The sequence below is a fragment of the Alosa sapidissima genome, chromosome 8 (assembly GCF_018492685.1).
Source record: "Alosa sapidissima isolate fAloSap1 chromosome 8, fAloSap1.pri, whole genome shotgun sequence".
NCBI classification, from domain to species: domain Eukaryota; kingdom Metazoa; phylum Chordata; class Actinopteri; order Clupeiformes; family Clupeidae; genus Alosa; species Alosa sapidissima.
Genome location: NC_055964.1, coordinates 32067607 through 32093708, shown reverse-complemented (window position 1 = coordinate 32093708; position 26102 = coordinate 32067607). Strand labels below are relative to the sequence as shown.

The window sequence follows — 26102 nt, the reverse complement described above, 5'->3', positions numbered from 1 at the left end:
GGCCACCCATAGGTGGCGTGGCAGGATTGAGATGTTGTTCCATGTTGACCCTTCATCCGGAAGCGGAAGCTTGCCAATGTGTTCCATTCGTTAGTGCAGACGAGCGTGTTTGAAACGTTTAGAAGAAGGGTTATGAGAAGTTACCTTTTGCCGTTGTACAGTGGAAAATCTACATTTGTATTGACTTTCTCCTCTCCTAAACGGTAGAGGAGGAATAATAGGTCTGTGCGTAACTGCAGTGGACCACTTTAAATAATTCCTTACGTAACCAAAGGTTAGCTTTATTAATTTGTAGCCGTGTTGATCACGGAACCAACACAGCGAAGTTATGGCGGATGTTACTGCCCGTAGCTTGCAGTACGAGTACAAAGCGGTAAGTTTCTTGCTCCCAAACTCAAGCATGTAAAATTATGCGTGTTATGCATTGTGTAGATATTTTCGGAAGATCTGTTTTGTGGTCTGTAAATGAACGACCAGCAAGTTGATTGTTGTTAGCACTTAGCCAACTTGGTTACCCACCGCTAATGTTAGCCTTGCGCAGTCAGTAGCGTTAGCTGGCTAACTAAAATAGCTTGCATGTACAATTTCATTCTCTGTAAATGCTTCTTTGCATTGTGTTAATGGGTTATCTCTGGAAACAATAATACATCATGAAATACATGAAACATGCACGCGCAATTACAATTGATCTGCTATGCTCTAAATACTGCCTCGGGGCCTTATAATATAGTTGTGTGTGTGTAGGATAAATTAACAGAAACAGTAAGCATTCAGTACGTTAAGCTTACGTGTTGGATCGCCAAGAGCACACATACTGAGTTCTCCACCTAAAACGTTTGCAGCGTGCCTGCTTCCATGAGACTCTTTAGAGACTAGCGTCCAAGAATGTTTCAAGGGATGTAAAGTATACATGTAAAGCTTAATTTTCCGTCTGCAGAACTCTAATTTGGTCTTGCAAGCGGACCGTTCGCTTATCGACCGCACACGTCGCGATGAGCCTACCGGGGAGGTTCTGTCGCTCGTGGGGAAACTGGAGGGGACCAAGATGGGGGACAAGGCCCAGAGAACCAAACCATCGATGCTGGAGGAGAGACGAGCAAAGTGAGTCGCAACACCTCATCTGCATCTAGGAATGGGTTGATTCTGATGTTGTTTGTGATAGTTTGTTGTTTTGATTCTGTATTGTCAACATCATCTTTTGTGACCACAAACAGTATTATCCAAATAACTTGCATCCCTGCGTTGACTGGTTCTGTTGAGAAGGTCCATATTGACAGGTCGTCAGGGTCTACTCATGTTAGTGCTGTTGCAAATGTTATTGTTTTAAGTTAGAATCCTGTGATGGCTACGTATTCAAACAGCCTATATCAGAGGTCAGACAGATGTGACTGCTTTTGACCAGTTCTTGTAAACGTGGCGCAGTCCAGCCCTGACACCGAGTGTGTGTTTGTTTTGGTGTGCAGGCGGAGGAAGCGAGATGAGGATCGTCATGACATCAACAAGATGAAGGGCTTCACACTGCTGTCGGAGGGCATCGACGACATGGTGGGCATCGTCTACAAACCCAAGACAAAGGAGACCAGGGAGACGTACGAGATCCTGCTCAGCTTCATCCAGGCTGCGCTCGGAGACCAGGTACACACACACACACAGGCTTGAGAATGTTTTAACGAGTAGTGGTTGGTTTGTAGCTGCAGGTTCCATAATATTGTATAATATATCTATAATATTTTTGTTGTGCATGTTCTGGAAAACAGAAAACCATTGCAGAGGAAATGGGTAGTGGTAGTGTTGATACATTAGATTAGTGGACACATGCATGGACTGTTATCCTGTGCATGTGTGAGCTCCTACTCTCTGAGAAGTGGGTATCTTTGTGAGAGATGATCAGCATCACTCACCCCCCCTCACCCCTGCAGCCGCGTGACATCCTGTGCGGTGCGGCCGACGAGGTCCTGGCCGTGCTGAAGAGCGATAAGATGCGGGACAAAGAGCGGCGACGAGAGGTGGAGCAGCTGCTGGGCGTCACCGATGACACGCGCTACCACGTGCTGGTCAACCTGGGCAAGAAGATCTCCGACTACGGCGGCGACAAGGAGCTCCAGAACATGGGTGAGAACACTGAGGCAGTGCAGAGGAGCTTTTTTCAAATTTGCCCCAATTGCCCCATTACTTACCTGAGAAATGTAGAGGAGGCAATGCACACTGGCTGGGGGGAGGGGGGTTCAAATTTGCCCCATGACTGACCTGTGAACTGTTCTTGCTCGTAGATGATAATATTGATGAGACGTACGGAGTCAACGTGCAGTTTGAGTCCGATGAAGAGGTAAGTTTGCCCCAACGTTGCTCTCTCTGTTCACTGTGTGCGTGCGTGCTGTTTGTTTGTGTTCATGTTGATGTGTGTTTGTGTATTTGTTTGCATCCATGTGTTGTACAATGTGTGTGTGTGTGTGTAGGAGGGTGATGAGGATCAGTACGGCGAGGTGAGGGATGAAGGCTCCGATGAAGACAGCGAGGGGGAGGAGGCTGGCGTGGGCTGCGCACTCTCTGCTAATGTAAGGATGCACCACACCGCACACGCACCACACCTGAGCACCACACCCACATACCGCACACACGCACCGCACACACCACACACGCGCTACACGCATGTACCACACGCGCACCACACACACACACCACGCACCACACACGCACACCGCACATACTACACTGCATACATGTACTACAGTCACTAAAGTATAGTATACATTATACCCATGCTGTAGCACACATGGCACAATACAGTATACCTCCCATAGCAGCTCTAGCACAGCATACATATTTACACTTGTAACACATCACTACTATTTCTCCAGTGACTCATTCCTGCCTTCAAATCATTTTACAAACATGCTGTTCATGATTCTTAATGTTAATGAGTTTCTTTTTACTGTCTGACCTGTGTACTTTCAAATTTCGTTGTACATGCACAATGACAATAAAGATATTCTATTTGATTCTATTCTATTCTGACGTGGTCACATGTTGTTTATTTGTGTGTGTGTGTGTTTAGCTGGGCGCTACCGGTGACGTGATGAGTGCTAAGAAGAAGGATCTGCACCCGCGTGACATCGACGCCTTCTGGCTCCAGAGACAGCTGAGCCGTTTCTATGATGACGCCATCGTGTCTCAGAAGAAGGCTGATGAGGTCTTGGAGATCCTGAAGGTATGAGCTCCTTCTTTAGTGTTTCTCTGTGAAACGTGGAGCGGTGAAGTCGCGGCCTATTGACTTGAGTAGTCCGACACTTATATCGTCCAGTCAGTGTGTTAAAACTCTTTTTTTTTTTTTTTTTTTTTTTTTTAAACGCTACCTGTTTCTGACTAGTTGGAATACATTATTCATCATGTTATCATTCATTGTTATCATATTCATCATATTTTCACGTTTTCTGTGTTTTTTCTGACTTGTATTCGTGTGTGTGTTTTCTCTCCTAGACGGCCAGTGATGACCGAGAGTGTGAGAATCAGCTGGTGCAGCTGTTGGGCTTCAATACATTTGATTTCATCAGAGTCCTGCGCCAGCATAGACGCATGAGTGAGTCTCACACACACACACACACTAGGCCTTTGACTTTTGCCCAAAAATCATATTCGAAGTTCGTTTGTTTATTAATATTAAAATTCGAATATATTTGAATATGTATTAATAATATTTTAACCATTAAATGTCTTCAGTAAGGTCGATATTGGTATCAAACTTAAGTTCTATATGTTCTGTCCACCAGAGGGCAGTGTATCAGTCAATGTCAATAGACTACGTGCATGAAAGGCTGAGTATTTATGCGTGTGTTAAAATTGTTATTATTGAGCAAGGGCTGGGCCATAAAACGATAGTGATATGTATCGCAATAGACATGTAATCGATATCAATAAAAAATACGTTCGATAGAACATTCATAATTAAAAGCAACACACACCTCCTGCCTTACGTTGTCCATAAATAAATAGGCTAAATATATCTTGCATTGTAGTATGTCAAACTCTACCAGAGTAGGCGATAGAAGTAGGCCTACCTCAACACAGACTCTCCTTGCCCTGTGCACTCTCTCTCTGTCCCTCTCAACAGGCGCATCCCTCCTCAGCATGCACATGTAATCCAAACATTAATCATGCAAGACGACTGGCTAAATTGCTATTAAATCCGGTTAGCATCATTAGAACGCTGCACGAATTTGTTCAAAACTGTTGCAGGAGAAAAAGTATTCATTTGACACTTAAACACACGTAGGGAAACTGAACAGTCTAACCAGACTATGATAAACTAGCAAATTAAGCTAACGTTACTTTGTTTACAAGGCTTCAACCAGTGCTGCTTTTCATTCAGACTTATCTGCACATTTATTTATTTGAGTGTTTTTCATGATTGTGTTGCCATTTCTTTTCCCTGTTTGCTTTGATTGATAACTGAGGTGATTAAAAACAGAGGAAAGTTTAAAAATAAAAGTGTCTATTATGTCTATGTGTGAGCTCACTAAGCACGAACCAGCCAGGATGCTAACATCACCTACAGGAGCCCAGATGACCAATAATAGCCTTGCTAATGAGCTCGTGTTTCTACTTCACCAGGTGTGAAAAAAACCTTGGAATCTGAATTGAAAACAACGTTTCTAACCAAATACATTTATAGAAATTATCTCCATAGGAGAGGGGTTTGAATATTAAGAGATCCCTAAAAGTTGTTCGAATATCTTTAATTTTTAAAATAATCGAATTATATTCAAATAACGAAGTTCGGAGTCAAAGCCCTAACACACACACACACAACCTATGACCGTACACTAAATATTTTTGTCTTGTAAAGAAATGCTTTGGGAAACACTGATCAACATGTTTTCCATCATTCAATTATTAATCAAACAACAAATTTATTAACCAAGAAAGTAACGACAGATTTTAATTGATTATGAAAATAAATATTAGTTGCACACACGCATACATACACTTGATTATTTTCACCTTTTTAGTGTCCTAACCAGGGTCACACACACATGCATACACTTGATTATTTTCACCTTTTAGTGTCCTAACCATGGTCAGACACACACACTTGATTATTTTCACCTTTTTAGTGTCCTAACCAGGGTCACACACACATGCATACACTTGATTATTTTCACCTTTTAGTGTCCTAACCATGGTCAGACACACACACTTGATTATTTTCACCTTTTAGTGTCCTAACCATGGTCTCACACACACACACACACACTTGATTATTTTCACCTTTTAGTGTCCTAACCATGGTCTCACACACACACACACACACTTGATTATTTTCACCTTTTAGTGTCCTAACCATGGTCACACACACACACACACACACACACTATTTTCACTAGTGTCCTAATGGTCCATGTCTCTGGCCTCCCCAGTCCTGTACTGCACCATGCTGGCAAGTGCTCAGAGCGAGGCTGAGAGGGACCGCATCATCAGCAAGATGGAGGCCGACCAGGACCTGTCCAGAGTGCTCTACCAGCTGCAGGAGACCGAGAAGGAGGACATCATCCGGGTGAGTGGACACACACACACACACACACACACACACACAATGTTTGTCTGTGTGTGTGTGAATGGCCAAGCAGACTAGCATGTGTGTGCTTTGTCCTGCAGGAGGAGAGGTCTCGCAGAGAGAGGGTGAGGAAGTCTCGAGTGGACGACATGGAGTCGATGGATGTCGACCATGGACAGGTGAGTGTTTGTGTTTGTTTGTTTGTTTGCTTTTTTCTTTCTCTCTCTGACACACACACACACCTACCTACCGACCTCACTCAGTCACAGCACTTGAACATCAGCTAATCTGACATCATCCATCACAGAGAAACTTTTCTACTTGCAGATTATTGCCAACTGCTGAATTAATTCTGTGTTTGTGTGTATGTATGTGTCCGTCTGTGTGTGTCCGTCTGTGTGTGTGTGTGTGTCTCTGTGATCCTAGTCTGTGGCCCCACGGCAGCTGTTGGACCTGGAGGACCTGACCTTCACCCAGGGAAGCCACTTCATGGCCAACAAGCGTTGTCAGCTGCCAGACGGATCCTTCCGGAAACAGCGTAAGGGCTACGAGGAGGTGCACGTGCCAGCACTCAAGCCCAAACCCTTCGGCGAGGACGAGGTGTGTGTGTGTGTGTGTGTGTTTCAGCAGATAATTTGATTGTTTTGTCAGATTGATTATTGTGTGTCTACATTGAAGGAGTCTCATAATGGGTGTGTGTGTCCATCTTCAGTGTAATGCAGGGTTGTGCACAATTCGAATTGCAATTCTGCTTCCTGTTTGCTACCTCAATTGAAATGCAAGTTAAATTCAAGAATTGAATTGGAATTTAAGAGCCAGTTTCAATTAAATTCTGGAATTTTGCACAAGCCTGGTGTAATGTGTCCTATCTCTCATAACCGGTGTGTGTGTGTGTGTGTGTGTGTGTGTGTGTGTGTGTGTGTGTGTGTGTGTGTGTGTGTGTGTTCCATCTTCAGGTGCTGGTAAACATTGAGAAGATACCAAAGTATTCCCAGGCTGCCTTTGAGGGGTTTAAAAGCCTGAACCGCATTCAGAGCAAACTCTTCAAGACTGCCATGGAGACCGATGAAAACCTACTAGTGTGCGCTCCCACTGTACGTACACACACACACACAAATCTACTAGTGTGTGCTCCCACTGTATGCACACACACACACACACACACAAATACACAAATACACAAATATACTTGTGTGTTCTCCCACTGTATGTACACACACACACACAAATCTACTAGTGTGCTCCCACTGTATGTACACACACACACACACACACACACTTAATGAAGAATGTGTTAAAAATCACACTCACAATAGTCTATCCATACTTAACCTACACGCCCTGTGCATCTTAACCCTTCTCATAAACACACACACACACACACACACACACACACACACACTCTGAGCCCTGCTCCTGTGTGTGCTTCCAGGGCGCGGGTAAGACCAACGTGGCTCTGATGGCCATGATCCGAGAGATTGGGAAGCACATCAACATGGACGGCACCATCAACACCGACGACTTCAAGATCATCTACATCGCCCCCATGCGCTCCCTGGTGCAGGAGATGGTGGGCAGCTTCAGCAAGGTCAGTCTCTCTCTCTCGCCCTCTCGCTCTCTCTCTCTCTCTCTCTCTCTCTCTCTCTCTCTCTCGGTCCTTCTTTCTTTCTTTCTTTCTTTCTTTCTTTCTCTCTCTCTCTCTCTGTCACAGTGCTTACATGGCTTAGGGCACCCACAAACAACCAGCATGTTAAACTTTCTCACTCCTGTGTGTGTTTGGTGTCGGCAGCGATTGGCAAGTTACGGCATCACGGTGTCTGAGTTGACCGGTGACCACCAGCTGTGCAAAGAAGAGATCAACGCCACACAGATCATCGTGTGCACACCTGAGAAATGGGACATCATCACACGCAAGGGCGGCGAGCGCACCTACACACAGCTTGTGCGCCTCATCATCATCGTGAGTTTCTTTCTTTCCTCTCCGTGTGTGTACACACATCTCATGCGCCTCATTGTTGTGAGTTTCTATCTATCCTCTGCGTGTGTGTGTGGACACAACTCGAGCGTCTCATCGTTAGTATCTATCTGTTCTGGATGTGTGTGTGTACATTTGTTTGACGTGTGTGTGTACACAACTCGAGCGTCTCATCGTGAGTATCTATCTGTTCTGGATGTGTGTGTGTGTGTGTGTACATTTGTTTGGCGTGTGTGTGTGTGTGTGTGTGTGTGTGTGTGTGTGTGTGTGTGTTAGGATGAGATCCACCTGCTGCATGATGACCGCGGTCCGGTGCTGGAGTCGCTGATTGCGAGGACCATCCGTAACGTGGAGCTGACGCAGGAGGACGTCCGCCTGATCGGCCTCAGCGCCACGCTGCCCAACTACGAGGACGTGGCCACATGCCTACGCGTCGACCCCGCAAAGGGCCTCTTCTACTTCGACAACAGGTGAGACACACACACACACACACACACAGCATTTAAGGGAATTGTTGCTGATTTGTGTCTTGGGCTCTGATGTCGGGGTCCTGCAGTGGTGTGTGTGTGTGTGTGTGTGTGTGTGTGTGTGTGTGTGTGTGTGTGTGTGTGCGTTTCCGTAGGCTCACTAATCTTCATTGCCGTGTGTTTGTGTTTCTGTCTGTCTGTCTGTGTGTCTGCTTGTCGCTCTGTAGTTTCCGTCCCGTTCCTCTGGAGCAGACCTACGTGGGCATCACGGAGAAGAAGGCCATCAAGCGCTTCCAGATCATGAACGAGATCGTCTACGAGAAGATCATGGAGCACGCCGGCAAGAACCAGGTAGGAGCAGCAGAGCAGAGTTAGAGCTCCCTAGCACCTGAAGACTGGCCATGGCATGCCTGTGTTCAGTTACCTTCACAAGGGAGAACCAGTTCATGCTGGACGAAGCCTTAAGCCTATTTGATGCTTCTGCGTCGAATCGACGGCGTACCCCTCTGCGTCGTTGCAAACGCCTCTCCGACCCCTGCGGTGAAATGGTCACAACAGCGTAGGAGTGCCGGTTTAGCTACGCCGTGGAGTTGACGCAGAAGCATGTTGAGCCCTTTAGAAACCTTACTGTGTGTGTGTGTGTGTGTGTGGGGTGTGTGTGTAGGTGCTGGTATTTGTGCACTCCCGTAAGGAGACAGGGAAGACGGCGCGGGCCATCAGGGACATGTGTCTGGAGAAGGACACGCTGGGGCTCTTCCTGCGCGAGGGATCCGCCTCCACTGAGGTGCTGCGCACTGAGGCCGAGCAGTGCAAGGTGAGACCCCCACCCCTCTCTCTCTCACACACACACACACACACTCACACTCACAGATACACACACACACACACACACACACACACACACACACACACACTCACAGATATATACACAAACACACACACACACACACTCACAGATATATACACAAACACACACACACACACACACTCACAGATATATATACACACACACACACTCACAGATATATATACACACACACACACTCACAGATATATATACACACACACACACACTCACAGATATATATACACACACACACACACACACTCACAGATATATACACACACACACACACACACTCACAGATATATACACACACACACACACACTCACAGATATATACACACACACACACACTCACACTCACAGATACACACACACACACACACACTCACAGATACACACACACACACACACACACACTCACAGATACACACACTCACAGATACACACTCACAGATACACACTCACAGATACACACACTCACAGACACACTCACACTCACAGATACACACACACTCACACTCACAGATACACACACACTCACACTCACAGATACACACACACTCACACTCACAGATACACACACACTCACACTCACAGATACACACACACTCACACTCACAGATACACTCACAGATACACACACACACTCACAGATACACTCACAGATACACACACACTCACACTCACAGATACACTCACAGATACACACACACACTCACAGATACACTCACAGATACACACACACACACTCACAGATACACACACACACTCACAGATACACACACACACTCACAGATACACACACACACTCACAGATACACACACACACTCACAGATACACACACACACTCACAGATACACACACACACACACACACACACTCACAGATACACACACACACACACACTCACAGATACACACACACACACACTCACAGATACACACACACACACACTCACAGATACACACACACACACACACTCACAGATACACACACACACACACACTCACAGATACACACACACACACTCACAGATACACACACTCACACTCACACTCACAGATACACACTCACACACACACTCACAGATACACACACACTCACAGATACACACACACTCACACACTCACAGATATACACACACTCACACACTCACAGATACACACACACTCACACTCACAGATACTCAGATACACACACACACACTCTCACACACACACTCACACTCACAGATACTCACAGATACACACACACACACACACACACACACACATATACCATCACACACTTGCACACGTGTATATACACACTCACACTCAAACAGACACACACATGCACACTCGCGCGCACACACACACACACACACACACACACACACACACAAACTAAATAACCATACTGTGTGTTGTGTTGCCCTGTAGAATCTGGAGCTGAAAGACCTGCTGCCGTACGGCTTTGCTATCCATCACGCCGGAATGACCAGAGTGGACAGAACCCTGGTGGAGGATCTGTTTGCTGACCGCCACATCCAGGTCTGTCTCCCTCACCCGACACTCCTGGGCAGCAGTCTAGAACGAGAATCTAGAATGTAGATTGTAGAATAAGAATTTAGAATGTTTAGGTCTTTGATAGTGGGATTGTCCCTGGGTGGGGCTCCTTAGAGGAAACGCTGATCTCTGTTATGCAGCAGCACATGTAATAAGTGTGTGTGTCTGCGTCTGCGCTTGTGGTTGTGTGTTGTAGGTGCTGGTGTCGACAGCCACTCTGGCCTGGGGTGTGAACTTGCCTGCTCACACGGTCATCATCAAAGGCACGCAGGTGTACAGCCCAGAGAAGGGCCGCTGGACAGAGCTTGGGGCCCTGGACATCTTGCAGGTGAGGAGTGTGTACACACACACAACCAGGCTTTCTTTTGTACAGAATGTCTCTGGTGCACACAGACATGTTGACCACTGAACTGTAGTTGTTGTCAGGCACTTTTGCCTGTGCGTGTGTGTGTGTGTCGTTATTTCCTCATGTGCGTCGTTATTTCCTCGTGCAGTAATCCAAAAGTTCTTATGTTGCCATGTTTATATAGCAGAGCTTTTGATGGGCCCAATGCTGAGTGTGCGCGTGTGTGGTGATTCTTTGTCCAGATGCTGGGTCGTGCGGGCCGCCCGCAGTACGACACGAAGGGCGAGGGCATCCTGATCACGTCCCATGGGGAGCTGCAGTACTACCTGTCCCTGCTCAACCAGCAGCTGCCCATCGAGAGCCAGATGGTGGCCAAGCTGCCCGACATGCTCAACGCAGAGGTTGTCCTGGGCAACGTGCAGACCACCAAGGTACGGGGTCCACCGGGGAACCGTCCACACACACACACACACACACACACACACACACACACACACACACACACACACACACACACACACACACCCTGTCTGACAGTATGCTGAGTGTATGCTGTGTGTGTGTGTGTGTGTAGGATGCGGTGAACTGGCTGGGCTACTCCTACCTGTACGTGCGCATGCTGCGGAACCCCACGCTGTACGGCATCTCCCATGACGACCGCAGCAGTGACCCGTTGCTGGAGCGACGACGCATGGACCTGATCCACACGGCGGCCAGCGTGCTGGAGAAGAACAACCTCGTCAAGTACGACAAGAGGAGCGGCGCCTTCCAGGTGAGTGGACCGTTAGGCACGCCTGTTAGCCTTTTAATGACGACCTCATCAGCTGTTACATTCTCATTGGTCGTAATGCACGCCTGTTAGTCTTTTAATAACAACCTCATCAGCTGTGGGCCATTCTCATTGGTCGTTGCGTATAGCTTTTTAGCCTTTCAACAACCTCATCAGCTGTGAGACATTCTCATTGGTCGTTACACATGCCTGTTAGTCTTTTAATAACAACCTCATCAGCTGAGGGCCATTCTCATTGGTCGTTGTGGGGGCACGTTGGTTTGTTGAGACATGGTCCAGTAAAGATGCTTGTTTTGCTCCTTTCTTTTACATTCTCACTGTCACCTGTTAGACTTTTCAGTAAAACATAACATAAGCTTTGAAGACTTAAAAACTGCTTGATTTTTATATATCTAATATTCTAAACGGTGTGTGTTGCTATATATATATAATATTCTAAACGGTGTGTGTTGCTATATATATAATATTCTAAACGGTGTGTGTTGCTATAATATTCTAAATGGTGTGTGTTGCAGGTGACGGACTTGGGCCGCATCGCTAGTCACTTCTACATCACCCACGACTCCATCATGACCTACAACCAGCTGCTGAAGCCCACCCTGAGCGAGATCGAGCTCTTCCGCGTCTTCTCCCTTTCCTCCGAGTTCAGGAACATCACCGTCAGAGAGGTAACACACACACACACACACACACGATTGGTCTTGGTGGGTGTAGGTGCTGGCAGCTATAATGGTCATCCAATATCGCTTTGGTTAAAAATGCGTCAGCCTTTGTGTGTGTGTGTGTGTGTGTGCGCGCTCTGGTGCGGATGTATGTCTTGGTTAGTGTATGTCTGTTGGCAGCTCTAATGGTCATGTGTGTGTTTTCAGGAAGAGAAGCTGGAGCTGCAGAAGCTGCTGGAGAGAGTGCCCATCCCCGTGAAGGAGAGTATCGAGGAGCCCAGCGCTAAGGTAGGCCCATGGGAGACCGCTCCTGCACAGGAGGAAAAGGACGTGTGTGTGTGTGTGTGTGTGTGTGTGTGTGTGTGTGTGTCTGTGTGTGTGTGTATATTAGGGCTGTCAATCGATTAAAAAAATGTATCGAATAAATTACATAGTCTGTGATTAATTAATCTAAATTAATCGCATATATAATTTTTGCTGTGAAAGTATTTTAATTCAAATGAGTCATTGAATAATCAGCATTAGTGACTTTAAAGTTCAAAAACTCTTGTATTATTATTTTCACTGTTCAAAGAATCGCCATAATAATCTATGATAAGACCTAATATTCTGAGGAAATGAATTTAAAAGTTCTTCGGGAAGTTTTTTTTTCACATACAAGGCATTTCAGGCCACAGATATAACTTAGGGGACACAATGAAAATAAATTAACACTCCCCTCAATGTCAACACTATTTTTTTGCCTTGATGTGTGACTTTAGAGTTAACGAACTCTGGTGATATGCAAATTCCTTGCTGCAGACATTGCAGAGGACTTTATTTTAATCAACACCATCAAGCCGTTTTTTTAAAAGTAAATGTTCCAATCAATGATCTAGGCAGCACATTTTCTTCTCTCTTCTTCATTTTACAGTCTAATGGTTACTGACTAGCTCAGGGTCAAAGGTCATACAGAATCGATTAATCTGCGTTATTTTTTTTTAATCAGTTATTTTTTCTCAAATTAATTAATCGAAATGAATCAGTTATTTTGACAGCCCTAGTATGTGTGTATATATATATATATATATATATGTCAGTGAGTGTTTCCTGTCATGACCGTGTGTGTGTGTGTGTGTGTGTGTGCAGATCAACGTGTTGCTGCAGGCCTACATCTCTCAGCTGAAGCTGGAAGGCTTTGCCCTCATGGCTGACATGGTGTACATCACACAGGTACGTGTGCACTGCAGCGCCAGACTCCTGGAGCTACCTGGTTACCCTTAGCAACCCCCATCAAAGTGAACTCACTGATGCTCTGATGCCTACAAAGTGATTGCCTGGTCTGCTCCCAATTACTGTTTGACTACTTGGAGTAGTTTAACTTCTGCACTCTCATCCTTTTGTAGTAGTATCTACTGTAGTAGTAGTATTGTTCCGTTAGGGACTCCTTCTGCTAGTGCCGGCCGTCTAATGAGGGCCATCTTTGAGATTTTGTGTGTGTGTTAACCTGTGTGTTCTCTCTGCTAGAGTGCCGGCCGTCTCATGAGGGCCATCTTTGAGATTGTGTTGAGTAGAGGCTGGGCCCAGCTGACGGACAAGACCATGAACCTCTGCAAGATGATCGACAAGAGAATGTGAGCTTGGTTCTTGTAGTCTTTGAGCTTGGGTCTTGTAGTCCTTGTGTTGACGTGTATGTGTGAGAGAGTTCTGACGAACCTCTGCAAGAATGGAATCTCCATTATTTGGTGCGTGCGTGTGTGTGTGTGCACGAGTCCTGTTGACCCCCTTGCCTGTGTATGCCCGTAGGTGGCTGTCCATGTCTCCTCTGCGGCAGTTCCGGAAGCTTCCAGAGGAGGTCATAAAGAAGATTGAGAAGAAGAACTTCCCCTTCGAGCGCCTCTATGACCTCAACCACAATGAGATTGGTGAGTAGGACTGCACTGTCTGTGTGTGTCTGTGTGTGTCTGTGTCTGTGTGTGTGTGTGTGTGTGTGGCCCTGTACTAGTCTACCCAAACCCACTGGGATTCAACACACACTCCAATTCCCCATGGTCCTGCTCCACCCACTTTAACACTGTGAGATGATGGCTCCCATAACTCCCTCTTAACCTTACAGCAGAGGGCCAGAGGCCAAGTGAATCATCAAGATGTTGTGGATCATATGAACACCCATACAAATGTGCTTTTCATCTCAGGACATAAACATGGTGTGTGTGTGTATGACAAGGGTCCTAGAGTGCAGCAGTCCTGCCTTCAGTCCTGCTTGAGTTGATTGAGTGTGGAGTGTAATCTGTACTACATGTTTTTTGTAATGCACATCGTGTGTGTGTGTGTGAATTGAGCCTCCCTATTGGTTAGCTCTCACCCTTCTGGCCCTCCCTGTCCACCTGCTGGAGAGCTAATCCGTGTGTGTGTCCACCCACAGGTGAGCTGATCCGTATGCCTAAGATGGGGAAGACCATCCACAAGTACCTGCATCAGTTCCCCAAGCTGGACCTGGCCGTGCACATCCAGCCAATCACACGGTCCACGCTCAAAGTAGAGCTGACCATCACGCCTGACTTCCAGTGGGACGACAAGGTGAGGACACAAACACACCAGTGTTTCCCATACATTGACTTATTTGTGGCGGCCCACCACAATATCAACATTGACCACCACACAATGATTTTCCAGGTTGTGCTAAATTGTGCTTAAATCTGGTTAGCATCATAGCCACGCTGCGCTAATTTGTTAAACTGTTGCATTCAAGTTAATTCTGCAAACTTACCACCACAAATATAATTTAATTCTGTGGGAAACACTGCACACACACACACACACACACACATATATTACACCATGTTAGTTAGTTGTGTGTAGTGAGTTGTCACTGGGGTATCCTGAATAAGATAAACATGTAGACCTGATACTGTGTGTGTAGATTATATTATATTATGTTATATTATATATATTATATTATTACACCATGTTAGCTGTTGTATGTAGTAAGTTACCATTGAGCTGATGCTGCTCCTCTTGGCCTTGCTGACGTGCTGCTATGGTGACGGATGCAGGTGCACGGCTCATCGGAGGCCTTCTGGATCCTGGTGGAGGACGTGGACAGCGAGGTGGTGCTGCACCACGAGTACTTCCTGCTCAAGGCCAAGTACGCGCAGGACGAGCACCTGGTCACCTTCTTCGTCCCTGTGTTCGAGCCGCTGCCCCCGCAGTACTTCATCCGCGTGGTGTCTGACCGCTGGCTATGTGAGTCTCTCTCTCTCTCTCTCTCTCTCTCTCTCTCTCTCTCTCTCTCTCTCTCTCTCTCTCTCTCTCTCTCTCTCTCTCTCTCTCTCTCTCTCTCTCTCTCTCTCTCTCTCGCACGCACGCACGCATACATGTGTCTCACATTCACATACAAGCTGTTTGTTTTTCTTTGCAGTCTCTCTTCAACCTCTGCAGGGTTTGAGTCCCAGAGTGCAGCACTAACAAGGGTCATTTCTGAGCAGGGTTTGATTCCTAGAGTGCAGCACTAACAAGGGTCATTTCTGAGCAGGGTTTGATTCCTAGAGTGCAGCACTAACAAGGGTCATTTCTGAGCAGGGTTTGATTCTTGGAGTGCAGCCGTAACAAGGGTCATTTCTGAGCAGGGTTTGATTCCTAGAGTGCAGCACTAACAAGGGTCATTTCTGAGCAGGGTTTGATTCCTAGAGTGCAGCACTAACAAGGGTCATTTCTGAGCAGGGTTTGATTCTTGGAGTGCAGCCGTAACAAGGGTCATTTCTGAGCAGGGTTTGATTCCTAGAGTGCAGCACTAACAAGGGTCATTTCTGAGCAGGGTTTGATTCCTAGAGTGCAGCCGTAACAAGGGTCATTTCTGAGCAGGGTTTGATTCCTAGAGTGCAGCCGTAACAAGGGTCATTTCTGAGCAGGGTTTGATTCCTAGAGTGCAGCACTAACAAGGGTGATTTCTGAGTCGAAACTCCTTCAGTGAGTGTAATCTGTACTACATGTTTTTTGTAATGCATATCGCGTGTGTGTGTGTGCGTGCGTGATGTCCAGCGTGTGAGACGCAGCTCCCCGTGTCGTTCCGTCACCTGCTACTACCGGAGAAGTACCCTCCCCCCACTGAGCTGCTGGACCTGCAGCCGCTGCCCGTCACTGCCCTCCGCAACGCCGCCTTCGAGAGCCTCTACCAGAACAAGTTCCCCTTCTTCAACCCCATCCAGACACAAGGTACGTGCGTCTGTGTGTGTGTCCCTGCAGACTATGAACGTGTGTGTGTGTGCAACAGTGATAAGTGTGTGTGTGTGTGTGTGTGTGTGTACAACAGTGATAAGTGTGTGTGTGTGTGTTTGTGCAGTGTTTAACACGGTGTACAACAACGATGATAACGTGTTTGTGGGCGCCCCCACTGGCAGTGATGATAATGTGTGTGTGTGTGTGTGTGTTTGCAGTGTTTAACGCGGTGTACAACAGCGATGACAACGTGTTTGTGGGCGCCCCCACTGGCAGTGGCAAGACCATCTGTGCGGAGTTTGCCATCCTCAGGATGCTGCTGCACAACGCAGAGGGACGCTGTGTCTACATCACGCCTATGGAGGCCCTCGCTGAACAGGTACACACACACACACACACCAGGGGTCGAACAGATAACAAATACACACACCAGGGGTGGAACAGTAACACACACACACACCAGGCATGGTAATTAAATTATGAAAATGTGTACCAGCCACTGGTAGAGTTTCGGTCAGATTTACCAGCCATTCAATATTAGATTATTACTTTGTATCTGAAATCTACCAGCCACTTTCATATTTTACCAGCTTTTGGCCACACACACACACATACACACATACACGTTGCATACTACAATTCTTTGCTCTTTTTGTTTCACGCAAACACACTCTTTGTCTCGCACACACACACTCCTTATATCTCACTCAAACGTGTGTGTGTGTGTCAGGTGTTTGTGGACTGGCACCAGAAGTTCCAGGATGCGTTGAATAAGAAGGTGGTGCTGCTGACGGGCGAGACCAGCACTGACCTCAAGCTGCTGGGCAAGGGTGACATCATCGTCTCCACGCCTGACAAGTGGGACATCCTGTCACGCCGCTGGAAGCAGAGGAAGAACGTGCAGAACGTCAGCCTCTTCATCATCGACGAGACGCACCTCATAGGGGGAGAGAACGGGGTACGAACACACTCACTCACTCACTCACTCACTCACTCACTCACTCACTCACTCACTCACTCACTCACTCACTCACTCAGAGTAGATAGCCACACTTGTGTTTGTACTTGACTGCCACTCTTATCTACAGCTGCTTACAGTGCAGATTAATGTTAATTCACTTTCATGAGCATATGTACTCTCTTCACACACACACACACACACACACACACACACACACACACTCAGAATAGATCTTATCTACAGAGTGGCAGTCAAATACAATCTATAAATAAATCAATAAAGCTTACAATAAATCTTATCTATATTAGATTAATGTTAATTCACTTTCATGAGCATATGTACTGTCTTGGCACACACACACACACTCTCAGAATAGATCTTATCTACAGAGTGGCAGTCAAATCTATAAATAAATCAATAAAGCTTACAATAAATCTTATCTATATTAGATTAATGTTAATTCACTTTCATGAGCATATGTACTGTCTTGGCACACACACACACTCAGAATAGATAGCCACACTGGTGTTTGCCACTCTTCTCTACAGCCGTTTACAGATTAATGTTAATTCACTTCTATGAGCATGTGTACTCTTTTAGGCTTGCTCTGTCATCTTGCACTCTCTTCTCCGTAATTTCATATATATGTGTGTGTGTGTGTCTCTGCAGCCGGTGCTGGAGGTGATCTGCTCTCGGATGCGCTACATCTCGTCCCAGATCGAGCGGCCGATCCGCATCGTTGCTCTGAGCTCGTCGCTGGCCAACGCCAAAGATGTGGCCCACTGGCTGGGGTGCAGCACCACGGCCACCTTCAACTTCCACCCCAACGTCAGACCTGTACCGCTGGAGCTGCACATCCAGGTAGACACACACACACACACACACACACACATAAATACACACACATATAAATACACACATACACACACACACACACATAAATACACATACACACACACATAAATACACATACACACACACACATATATAAATACACACACACATATATATAAATACACACACACACACACACACACACACACACACACACACACACACTCGCACTCATACTCATAAATACACACACACACCAGAATTAAAAATATCTCCAAGCATCGTCTCTGCATCAATCCTTGAACCTTTTTGTTCTATCTGTTTTTTCTGCACATTATTTACGTATTTGCGTACATTTATTTACAGTTTTAATTTATTGAAAGTGTGTGTCCGTGCCATATTTATAGTGCGTTGTATTGTATTGAAAGCACGTGTCCGTAAGTTGAGCCTGAGTGTGTGTGTGTGTGTTGTGTCCGACGCAGGGCTTTAACGTGAGTCACACCCAGACGCGCCTGCTGTCCATGGCCAAGCCCGTGTATCACGCCATCATGAAGCACTCGCCCAGCAAGCCCGCCGTGGTGTTCGTACCGTCGCGCCGCCAGACGCGCCTCACCGCCATCGACATCCTCACCTTCTGCGCCGCAGACGTCACACCTCAGAGGTACACACACACACAGGGACTCTCCCTTACACCCTCTTTTGAACAATGTGTTGTGATTAACTGTCAAAAGAAGCACTAATGTCAAAGTCAAAGTCAGCTTTATTGTCAATTTCTTCACATGTTCCAGACATACAAAGAGATCGAAATTACGTTTCTCACTATCCCACGGTGAAGACTAGACATATTTTACCAATTTAGGTCCACAGACAAACATAACATTCAAGTAAACAAAAAAGTAAGTAAATAAGAGGGCACATATAATAATGAAAAAATAAGAGCAGCAAAATTTGGTTGAAATTGTGCATAGACAGTCAATAAAATACTAGTGCAAAGTCAGGCCAATAAAAGGCTTGGGTAGTTCTGTTTGACCTAAGTAAGAAAGAAAGTGGCATAGTGGTGCAAGTTATGTAAGAGCAGCAGAAGTGTTGTGTTTTCAGGACAACAACACCAAGTTGTAAAGTGTACAAGTGTGCAAGTGTGCAAGTGGAGTAGTGCAGGCGGCCATTTTGGGTCCAATGTCCAGGATGTTATGTAGCTGAGGGTGGAGGGGGGAGAGGAGGGAGAGAGTTCAGCATCCTTACAGCTTGGTGTATGAAGCTGTTGGTGAGTCTGGTAGTGCGGGAGCGCAGGCTTCTGTACCTCTTCCCAGAGGGCAGTAGATCAAACAGATTGTGAGCGGGGTGACTTGCATCACTCACAATTTTGGTCGCCTTGCGGGTGAGGTGGGTGGTGTAAATGTCCTTCAGGGAGGGGAGAGAAGCACCAATAATCCTTCCAGCTGTGTTCACTATGCGCTGCAGGGCTTTCCTGTTGTATTCAGTGCAGCTTCCGCCCCACACAGCAATACAGCTGGAGAGGATGCTCTCAATGGTGCCTCGGTAGAATGTGGTCATGATGGCTGGTGGAGCACTTGCTCGCCTGAGTTTCCGCAGGAAGTACAGGCGGCGCTGAGCTCTCTTCGCCAGTGATGCAGTGTTGGTGGTCCAGGAGAGGTCTTCACTGATGTGCACCCCCAGGAACACAGTGCAGACCTGCATTCAGAAGCACACAGACTTTATAATTGTATTTTGTTTGTGTGTGTGTGTGTGTGTGTGTGTGTGTGTGTCAGGTTCCTGCACTGTACAGAGAAGGACCTGACACCCTTCCTGGACAAGCTGAGTGATTTGACCCTGAAGGAGACCCTGTCCAATGGGGTGGGCTACCTGCACGAGGGCCTCTCTGCTGGGGAACGCAGGATTGTAGAACAGCTCTTCAACTCCGGTACGTACACACACACACACACACAGAGATTAACACTGCTCAAACTGACTGCCTAACTTCATGCATGTTTGTGTGTGTTCTCAGGTGCTGTCCAGGTGGTAGTGGTGTCTCGCTCCCTCTGTTGGGGTACCAACATCTCCGCGCACTTAGTCGTTGTCATGGATACCCAGTACTACAACGGCAAAATCCATGCGTAAGCACTTTCAGTAATTATTGAAAGGGAAAGAGCTAAAGTCTGAACTCCATTTTGTTGGTCTCTATAGTGGAATAATATTGCGTGTGTGTGTGTGCTTTGTCCTCTCTTTGTCCAGTTACGTGGACTATCCCATCTATGACGTACTCCAGATGGTGGGGAAGGCCAACCGCCCCCTGCAGGACGATGAGGGACGCTGCGTCATCATGTGTCAGGGTTCCAAGAAGGTGACTCATTCTTTCAGTCCAATCGTCTTCTGTGTCCCCCTTTCTTCTCCCTGTCCTTGGGAACCTGACCCATCATCTGTGTGTTTTTGTGTGTGTGTGTGTGTGTGTGTGTGTGTGTGTGTGTGTAGGACTTCTTTAAGAAGTTCCTGTACGAGCCGCTGCCGGTCGAGTCTCATCTGGACCACTGTCTCCACGACCACTTCAACGCCGAGATCGTCACCAAGACCATCGAGAACAAGCAGGACGCGGTGGACTACCTCACCTGGACGTTCCTCTACAGACGCATGACTCAGAATCCCAACTACTACAACCTGCAGGGTGAGTGTGCACACACACACGCACACACATGCAGGTACGTACACACAGTCAGTCATTATACCATGCAGAGTAAAACACACACACACACACACATGCAGATACGTACACACAGTCAGTCATTATACCCTGCAGAGTACACACACACACACACACACACACACAGTATGTTCTGTGGTTTTCCTGTCTCACCCTGTGGAACCCTTGTGTGTGTGTGTGTAGGTATGTCCCATCGGCACCTGTCGGACCACCTGTCGGAGCTGGTGGAGAACACACTGCAGGACCTGGAGCAGTCCAAGTGCATCAGCATCGAGGACGAGATGGACGTGGCGCCCCTCAACTTGGGCATGATCGCCGCCTACTACTACATCAACTACACCACCATCGGTCAGTACACACACTCACACACACACTCACACACACGCGCGCACACACACGCGCACACACACTCACACACACCCCTAAACATGGGCATGATCGCCGCCTACTACTACATCAACTACACCACCATCGGTCAGTACACACACACACACACACACACACACACACTGAACTCTAAACATGGGCATAATCGCTGTCTACTACATCAGATACACCACCATCGCTGCTGCAGATTTGTGTGTTCAGCTCAACCAAGACTGATGTTGTCTAAGGGCTGTCATCAGTGCAGCTCGCCTCATTGTGTGTGTGGGTCAGGATTTAATGGTGTGTGTGTTTGGGTCAGGATTTAATGGTGTGTGTGTTTGGGTCAGGATTTAATGGTGTGTGTGTTTGGGTCAGGATTTAATGGTGTGTGTGTTGTGTGTTTGGGTCAGGATTTAATGGTGTGTGTGTTTGGGTCAGGATTTAATGGTGTGTGTGTTTGGGTCAGGATTTAATGGTGTGTGTGTGTTTGGGTCAGGATTTAATGGTGTGTGTGTGTTTGGGTCAGGATTTAATGGTGTGTGTGTGTTTGGGTCAGGATTTAATAGTGTGTGTGTTTGGGTCAGGATTTAATGGTGTGTGTGTTTGGGTCAGGATTTAATGGTGTGTGTGTTTGGGTCAGGATTTAATGGTGTGTGTGTTGTGTGTTTGGGTCAGGATTTAATGGTGTGTATGTTGTGTGTTTGGGTCAGGATTTAATGGTGTGTGTGTTTGGGTCAGGATTTAATGGTGTGTGTGTTTGGGTCAGGATTTATTGGTGTGTATGTTGTGTGTTACAGAGTTGTTCAGCATGTCTCTGAACGCCAAAACGAAGATCCGCGGCCTGATTGAGATCATCTCCAACGCCGCAGAGTACAAGAACATTCCCATCAGGCACCACGAGGATGCACTTCTCAGACAGGTAACGTTAATGACCACACACACACACACACATTCACACACAGATACCCATGATACCCCAGATAACATGTACACACAGTTACCCACAAAACATCTGGAAACAAATACAGATACACACAAATCCTGAGACTCACAGTGTTCTCTCTCTGTGTGTGTGTGTGTGTGTGTCCGTCCTCCAGCTGGCACAGAAGGTGCCTCACAAGCTGACCAACCCCAAGTTCAACGACCCGCACGTGAAGACCAACCTGCTGCTCCAGGCTCACCTGTCCCGCATGCAGCTGAGCGCAGAGCTGCAGTCCGACACCGAGGACATCCTCAGCAAGGTGTGTGTGTGTGCGTGTGTTTGTGTGCCTGCGTGCGTGTGGAGGGGATGGGTCTTTAACTAGGGGCAAAGATCCTCAGCAAGGGGTGTGTGTGTGTGTGTGTGTGTGCGTGTGCGCGCGTGTGTGTGTGTGTGTGTGTGTGTGTGTGTGTGTGTGTGTGTGCCCGCGCCCGCGCGTGTGTGTGTGCCCGCGCGTGTGTGTGTGTGTGCCCGCGCGCGTGTGTGTGTGTGTGTGTGTGTGTGTGTGTGTGTGTGTGTGTGTGTGTGTGTGCGCGCGCGCACGCGCACGCGCGAGGTCTTTAGTAGAGGCGAAGATCATCAGTAAAGGCCTGATTCTGTGTTTTTTGTTTTTGTTTTTTTCAATTAAAAGTGAAAAGGGGTGTGCTGCTTTCTTGTTGGTCTAGAATTGTACATGACTGTGTGTGTGTGTGTGTGTGTGTGTCTGCAGGCGGTGCGTCTGATCCAGGCCTGTGTGGACGTGTTGTCCAGTAACGGCTGGCTGAGTCCAGCCCTGGCCGCTATGGAGCTGGCCCAGATGGTCACCCAGGCCATGTGGTCCAAGGACTCCTACCTCAAGCAGCTGCCCTTCTTCAGCACCGACCACATCAAGAGATGCACCGACAAGGTGAGACCCCCATAGACACTACTCACACACACACACTGACCCCTACCACCACACACACACACACTGACCCCTACCGCCACACACACAGACACACGGCACACACAGACCCCTCAGTGCCACACACACAGACCCCCATAGCCACTACACCCCCACACACGCAAAAACACAGATACAGACCTGCCACTGGGAGGCAGACTTAATTCTGTTTATTTGGGTTCGAAGCTGGAGAAGTACTTACGTTTTTTTGTGTGTGTGTGTGTGTGTGTGTGTGTGTGTGTGTGTGTGGTGTGTGTGTCAGGGCGTGGAGAGCATCTTTGACATCATGGAGCTGGAGGATGACGAGCGTAATGGGCTGCTGCAGCTGTCGGACGGCCAAATGGCCGATGTGGCCCGCTTCTGCAACCGCTACCCCAACATCGAACTGTCCTACGAGGTGGCCGACAAGGACATCGTCAAAAGGTCAGACATCGCACACTGTTATGTGTGGTTATGATGGAGGGTGTATGTGTGTGTGTGTGTTTTGCATGTTTATGTAGTGTGCGTATTTTTTAGTGTTGTATGTATGTACGTATGTATGTTTGTGTGTGTGTTTATTTTGTGTGGGTGTTTAAGGTGTGTGTGTGTCTATTTAATGCCTGTGTGTGTGTGTTCTCAGTGGTGGTCCAGTTCTGGTTCTGGTGCAGCTGGAGAGAGAGGAGGAGGTGACTGGTCCAGTCATTGCACCATTCTTCCCTCAGGTCAGTGTACACACACACACACACACACACACACACACACACACACACACACACACACACACACACTTGTGGTTTGTCCCTTTCTGTCTCCACCAGCTGACAGCACTACCATTAATGCTTGATGGCTCAAATTCTGCAGATTATACAGGTCAGGTGCATCTCAAAAAAATGAGAATCATGGACAAGTCCATTTATTCCAGTAATATTTCAGAAAGTGACACTTTCATATAACCTAGATTCATTACACATAAAGTGAAATATTTCAAGGTTTTAATGTTGATCATTATAATCTTAATGATTACGGTTTACTGCTCATGAAAATCAAAAATCCAGTATCTCAAATATAAGAATAAAGAATTTGTAATACAGAAATGTTGACCCAAGAAGAGCTCTAATCAGCTAATTAAGTCAAAACAGCGGCAATGGTTTCCTGAGTCTTTAATCTCTGTCTGGGCAGACTTTTCCATTATTTTCTATTTTTGTGAGATGCACCTGCATATAGTAAACATACAAATGGTTGGAAGTTCTTTAGATTATTCCGTAAATATGTAAATGCTGATCAATTGTACAGATCGTTCAGTAAAAATATAAATAAATGTAGGGCAGTTCTGCAGGTAATTTCATTAATATGTACATGTCGAAATTCTGCAGATTATTAAATGTTGGCCAGTTATACAGATTATTCAGTAAATATATAAATGTTTGCCAGTTCTGCAGATTATTCAGTTGGGCGTTGGAGTTGGATGTAATAGTTTTGCTGTGTTCTCTGCTGAATGCTGTTTGTCGTGTGTTGCCGTAGAAACGTGAGGAAGGCTGGTGGGTGGTGATCGGAGACCCCAAGTCCAACAGTCTAATCTCCATCAAGAGGCTCACGCTGCAACAGAAGGCCAAGGTCAGTCACACACACACACACACACACACACACACGTTTTACAACCCTACTCTCACTCGTGCCATGTTGCTTAATGAACTGATCATTTGTATGACTGTGGTTATTGGAGTCGAGCTGATCCTAGGAGCACATATTTAAAGTGTAGTCCCTTTAAACAGATGACCTGAGGGTAGAAAATCTGTCTGTCCTAAATGCAAATAAAAATAAAAACTAGATATACAGAGAGGACGGTGTGTGAAGACTCGTCATGTAAACTCCCATCTCATCAGTGGGATTGACCTGATCCTGTCCCTGTGGACATTAGTAGCATTCAGCCGCCCCTGAGCAAGTCCCTCCACTCGGCGGCCATATTGCAACGCTTTTTGGGCACTTATCAGGCATCTATTTCGGCAGACATGCGCAAGGCTTCACGGCATCAACCTTGCTCCAGCGGCAAGATTAAAACACATGATTGGCACGATGTCTTCACAACACACCACATGATTGGCTCTATGTATTCACATGTCGGTGTTTTGTCGCGGAAGGGCTGGGATATGTGTAGACAACAGTTTTTTTGAGTGTTGTCTCCTCATTAGAAAGTCTCTGGTCTAGTGAAGCTTAGGTGTAGTTCATTTAAACAGGAAACCTGAGCGTGTGGTTGGTCTAGTGAAGCTTAGGTGTAGTCCATTTAAACAGGAAACCTGAGGGCTGAAATGTCTGACCCTGACCGTGTGGTCTGTGTTCGTCTGCAGGTGAAGTTGGACTTTGTGGCCCCGGTCCAGGGCGTCCACAACTACACGCTCTATTTCATGAGCGACGCCTACATGGGCTGTGACCAGGAGTACAAGTTCAGCGTGGACGTCAAGGAGGCCGACAGCGAGGGCGAGAGCGACTCCGACTGATCTGGAGTCAGGCCACGTGCCCTGTCCGAGCCCAGGGCGTAGTCACGGAGACTCGTATGCGTGTCTCAGGCTGATCTGGGAGCAGAGAAATGGCGTCGTCCTTTAATGGCTGTCTGTATTTTGTATATTAGCCAGTGAGCTGTGGGGCAGTGAAATACTGCTTGTCTTTTTCCTTTTCCCTGTTTAATCCACACATGGCTGTGATAAAATCACCTCTTTTGAAGCGGCTCGTGGTGGGTTTTTAATGTAGCTGATGATGGCGCTTGCTAGTGTAAAACCAGGGGTAATCACTGGGAGCAGACATTGCAAACCCAAAACGTTTTGGTGTGTTGTATCCCTACAGAATCCTTCTTTGGTTTCACCACAAAAGTAACTAAGTTGAGAGAAGTAATGCTTATTTGAAATGTGAAACGCATTTTTTATAATGGAAATCGGCCATGGTTGTTTTGTAGTGTTTTATGCCAGTCTAAATAAACAAATAAAAACAA

General features: G+C 46.8%; 1 protein-coding gene across 1 annotated transcript; it reads left to right on the top strand.

Annotated features, from left to right (window-relative positions):
- The first annotated feature begins 80 nt into the window (after positions 1 to 80).
- snrnp200 (small nuclear ribonucleoprotein 200 (U5)) lies at positions 81 to 26102 on the top strand. Its single transcript, XM_042102317.1, has 45 exons — positions 81 to 373; positions 938 to 1101; positions 1464 to 1635; positions 1920 to 2112; positions 2271 to 2326; positions 2457 to 2555; positions 3056 to 3208; positions 3478 to 3577; positions 5415 to 5551; positions 5653 to 5730; positions 5978 to 6151; positions 6508 to 6645; positions 6984 to 7139; positions 7341 to 7511; positions 7803 to 7996; positions 8221 to 8344; positions 8658 to 8807; positions 10263 to 10373; positions 10585 to 10716; positions 10977 to 11165; positions 11309 to 11506; positions 12040 to 12192; positions 12394 to 12474; positions 13315 to 13398; positions 13693 to 13799; positions 13972 to 14090; positions 14591 to 14745; positions 15222 to 15411; positions 16207 to 16380; positions 16602 to 16762; positions 17114 to 17341; positions 18014 to 18205; positions 18661 to 18839; positions 19948 to 20099; positions 20184 to 20292; positions 20411 to 20519; positions 20648 to 20837; positions 21057 to 21221; positions 22037 to 22158; positions 22337 to 22480; positions 22928 to 23104; positions 23403 to 23563; positions 23760 to 23841; positions 24641 to 24733; positions 25465 to 26102. Exons 1-45 carry the CDS (start codon positions 329 to 331, stop codon positions 25612 to 25614), a joined length of 6411 nt encoding a protein of 2136 aa, XP_041958251.1. The 5' UTR covers positions 81 to 328; the 3' UTR covers positions 25615 to 26102.

Bases quoted from the DNA above. Each gene is read 5' to 3' on its own strand.
- snrnp200 (XM_042102317.1), top strand. From the start codon at position 329: ATGGCGGATGTTACTGCCCGTAGCTTGCAGTACGAGTACAAAGCG. The intron at 5,731-5,977 runs GTGAGTGTTTGT...CTGTGATCCTAG, and splicing joins TGGATGTCGACCATGGACAG to TCTGTGGCCCCACGGCAGCT. The intron at 12,193-12,393 runs GTAACACACACA...GTGTGTTTTCAG, and splicing joins GGAACATCACCGTCAGAGAG to GAAGAGAAGCTGGAGCTGCA.